The 2,194-nt window shown below is 69.7% G+C and overlaps 1 protein-coding gene across 1 annotated transcript; it reads left to right on the top strand.

The window, feature by feature from the left end:
* Positions 1-59: 59 nt before the first annotated feature.
* Positions 60-1,697, top strand: MRPL2 (mitochondrial ribosomal protein L2). The gene is made up of 6 exons (XM_051613464.1): positions 60-329; positions 431-572; positions 650-765; positions 852-962; positions 1,287-1,360; positions 1,451-1,697. The coding sequence occupies exons 1-6, from the start codon at positions 74-76 to the stop codon at positions 1,661-1,663; spliced, it is 912 nt and encodes a 303-aa protein (XP_051469424.1). The 5' UTR covers positions 60-73; the 3' UTR covers positions 1,664-1,697.
* Positions 1,698-2,194: the final 497 nt, after the last annotated feature.

Genomic DNA, 2,194 nt, shown 5'->3' with positions numbered 1-2,194 from the left:
CGCACCGCCCCTTTAAATCCAACATGGCCTCCTTGGCCCCCCCCCCCTTCCGGCAGAGCCTCCGCCCCCGGGCATGGCGGCGGGGATGGCGGCGGGGCTGTGCCGCGCCTTCGGGGCGCTGCTGCTGTCGGCGGCGCCGCGCTGCCCGCGGCTCGCCGCCCGGCCCCCGGCCCCGCCGCCCTGCCTGCCGGGAGGAGCGCTGGCGGCTGCCCGCCGCGGCTTGGGCGGCTCGGCGGCGCGCTGCACCACCGACCCGCTGTGGAAGTGCCGGGTCAAGTACACGGTGCGGCCCGTGGGCATGAAGAAGACGGGCGGCCGCGACCACACGGGTAGGGTAGGCGGGCGGGCGGGGGCTGGCTGGCCTGGCCCCGCGGTCGGGGCGGGGTGGGGGGGGGATTGTCCCGCCTGCAGCCGCTCCCGTGTCCCGCAGGCCGCGTCCGCGTGCGGGGGATCGGCGGGGGACACAAGCGGCGGTACCGCATGATCGACTTCCAGCGGCTGCGCTACGAGAAGGGCGCCCCTCCGGAGCCCTTCACCGAGAAGGTCATCAGTGTCCGCTACGACCCTTGCAGGCGAGTGCGCGGGCCGGGCGGCGGGCGGCGGCGCGGGGGCTGAGCTCCCCTCCGCCCACCGTGGGTTCCCCGCGCAGGTCGGCTGACATCGCCCTGGTGGCCGGCGGCAACCGCAAGCGCTGGATCATCGCCACGGAGAACATGCAGCCGGGGGACATCATTACCAACTCCTCGCACATCGGCAGGATGGCGGGTGCGTGCCAGGGCTGCCGGGCCGGCCCCGCCGGGGGGGCACCTCGGCGGTTTTCCTGCCCCGACTCCTCAGCCTCTGTCTTCCAGTGTCGGCCAACGAAGGGGACGCCTACCCGCTGGGAGCTCTGCCTGTCGGCACCCTGATCTGCAACCTGGAGAGCCACCCCGGGAAGGGAGCGCAGTACATCCGAGCGGCTGGTGCGGCGCTGGGCAGGGCAGGGCAGGGCTGGCTGCAGGCAGGGTGGGAGAGGAGGGAGGGCACCACGCCGGGTGGCCAGTGACAGGGAGTTCCTGTCCCCCTTTCCCTGTGTCAGGGTGCAAAACAGCCCTCCAGGGAGGTGGGGGCAGATCTATCCCATCACGGCCTGGTGATGCCTTGAGGCCCTGTCTCCAGGAAGAAGGGCATGAAGAGCAATGGTGTGGGGCTTTGGGGAGTTCCTAGAAGGAGGATGTGCTTGCCATAGGGAGGGATACTTTGTATTACTCCTCAGGGTAGCTCCCTCCTGTTTTTGCCTGCTTCAGGGACCTGTGGGGTGCTGCTGAGGAAAGTGAACGGGACGGCCATCGTGCAGCTGCCCTCCAAGAGACACATGCAGGTAGCGGAGCCATGCTGACCCTGACCTGCCCACCTGGGCCTGTAGCTGTGCGTTTCCAGGGAGGCCTGAAACTCCTTCTCTGTCCCCAAGGTGCTGGAGACCTGCGTGGCCACGGTGGGCCGCGTGTCCAACGTCGACCACAACAAGCGGGTGATCGGGAAGGCGGGTCGGAACCGCTGGCTGGGCAAGCGCCCGCACACCGGCTTGTGGCACCGCAAGGGGGGCTGGGCTGGGCGCAAGATCAAGCCCCTCCCCCCCATGAAGAGCTATGTCAACCTGCCACGGATTGGAGCCCAGGAGTGATGTTGAGGGCCAATAAAGTGTTCTCCACACCACCGCCCTTGTGTTACTGCTGCCTTCTCTGCACAGGTGCTTTTGCCACGGGACACCTTCGGCTGTGTTCAGCCCTTGGTGGGAGTGGGACTGGCAGGAGAATGAGCGGGTTTGTGGGCTGCCTTGGCTTGAGGTGGGTGGGGGGTCTTGCTGCCGTCAAACAGAGCTCTTGCACAGCTGGTCGAGCCTGACTGCTGGGCAGCCAGGCTTCTCCCTCAGCCTCAGCTTGTGGAGCCGTCAGGGCAAGCGGGCAGCCCGGGGGTGAGGCAGGAAGGAGGCTGCCAGCCACCAGGCCCGCCTGCCGGGCAGCTGGGGCGCCGCGGTACCCGCCAGTCCGGCTGGTGCCCTTGCTGCCCTCTCCGCTCTGCCCTCCCAAGCGCCGCGCCGCCCGCCTGTCCCGCACAGCCCCAGCTGTCCCCGCGCTCCCAGCCCCCTGCGACTCCCGCTGCTCCCCACCCGGAACCGAACCGCAGTCCCGGAACCGAACCGCAGTCCCGGCCC

The sequence above is a fragment of the Apus apus genome, chromosome 3 (assembly GCF_020740795.1).
Source record: "Apus apus isolate bApuApu2 chromosome 3, bApuApu2.pri.cur, whole genome shotgun sequence".
NCBI lineage: Eukaryota > Metazoa > Chordata > Aves > Apodiformes > Apodidae > Apus > Apus apus.
This window is presented reverse-complemented; position numbering and strand designations above follow the sequence as displayed.

What these genes read in the sequence shown, in the direction of transcription:
- MRPL2 (XM_051613464.1), top strand. Translation starts at nt 74, where the DNA reads ATGGCGGCGGGGATGGCGGCGGGGCTGTGCCGCGCCTTCGGGGCGCTG. An exon ending in GGGCGGCCGCGACCACACGG is followed by an intron (nt 330 to 430) that starts GTAGGGTAGGCG and finishes CGTGTCCCGCAG; the next exon opens with GCCGCGTCCGCGTGCGGGGG. An exon ending in CCTCCAAGAGACACATGCAG is followed by an intron (nt 1,361 to 1,450) that starts GTAGCGGAGCCA and finishes TCTGTCCCCAAG; the next exon opens with GTGCTGGAGACCTGCGTGGC.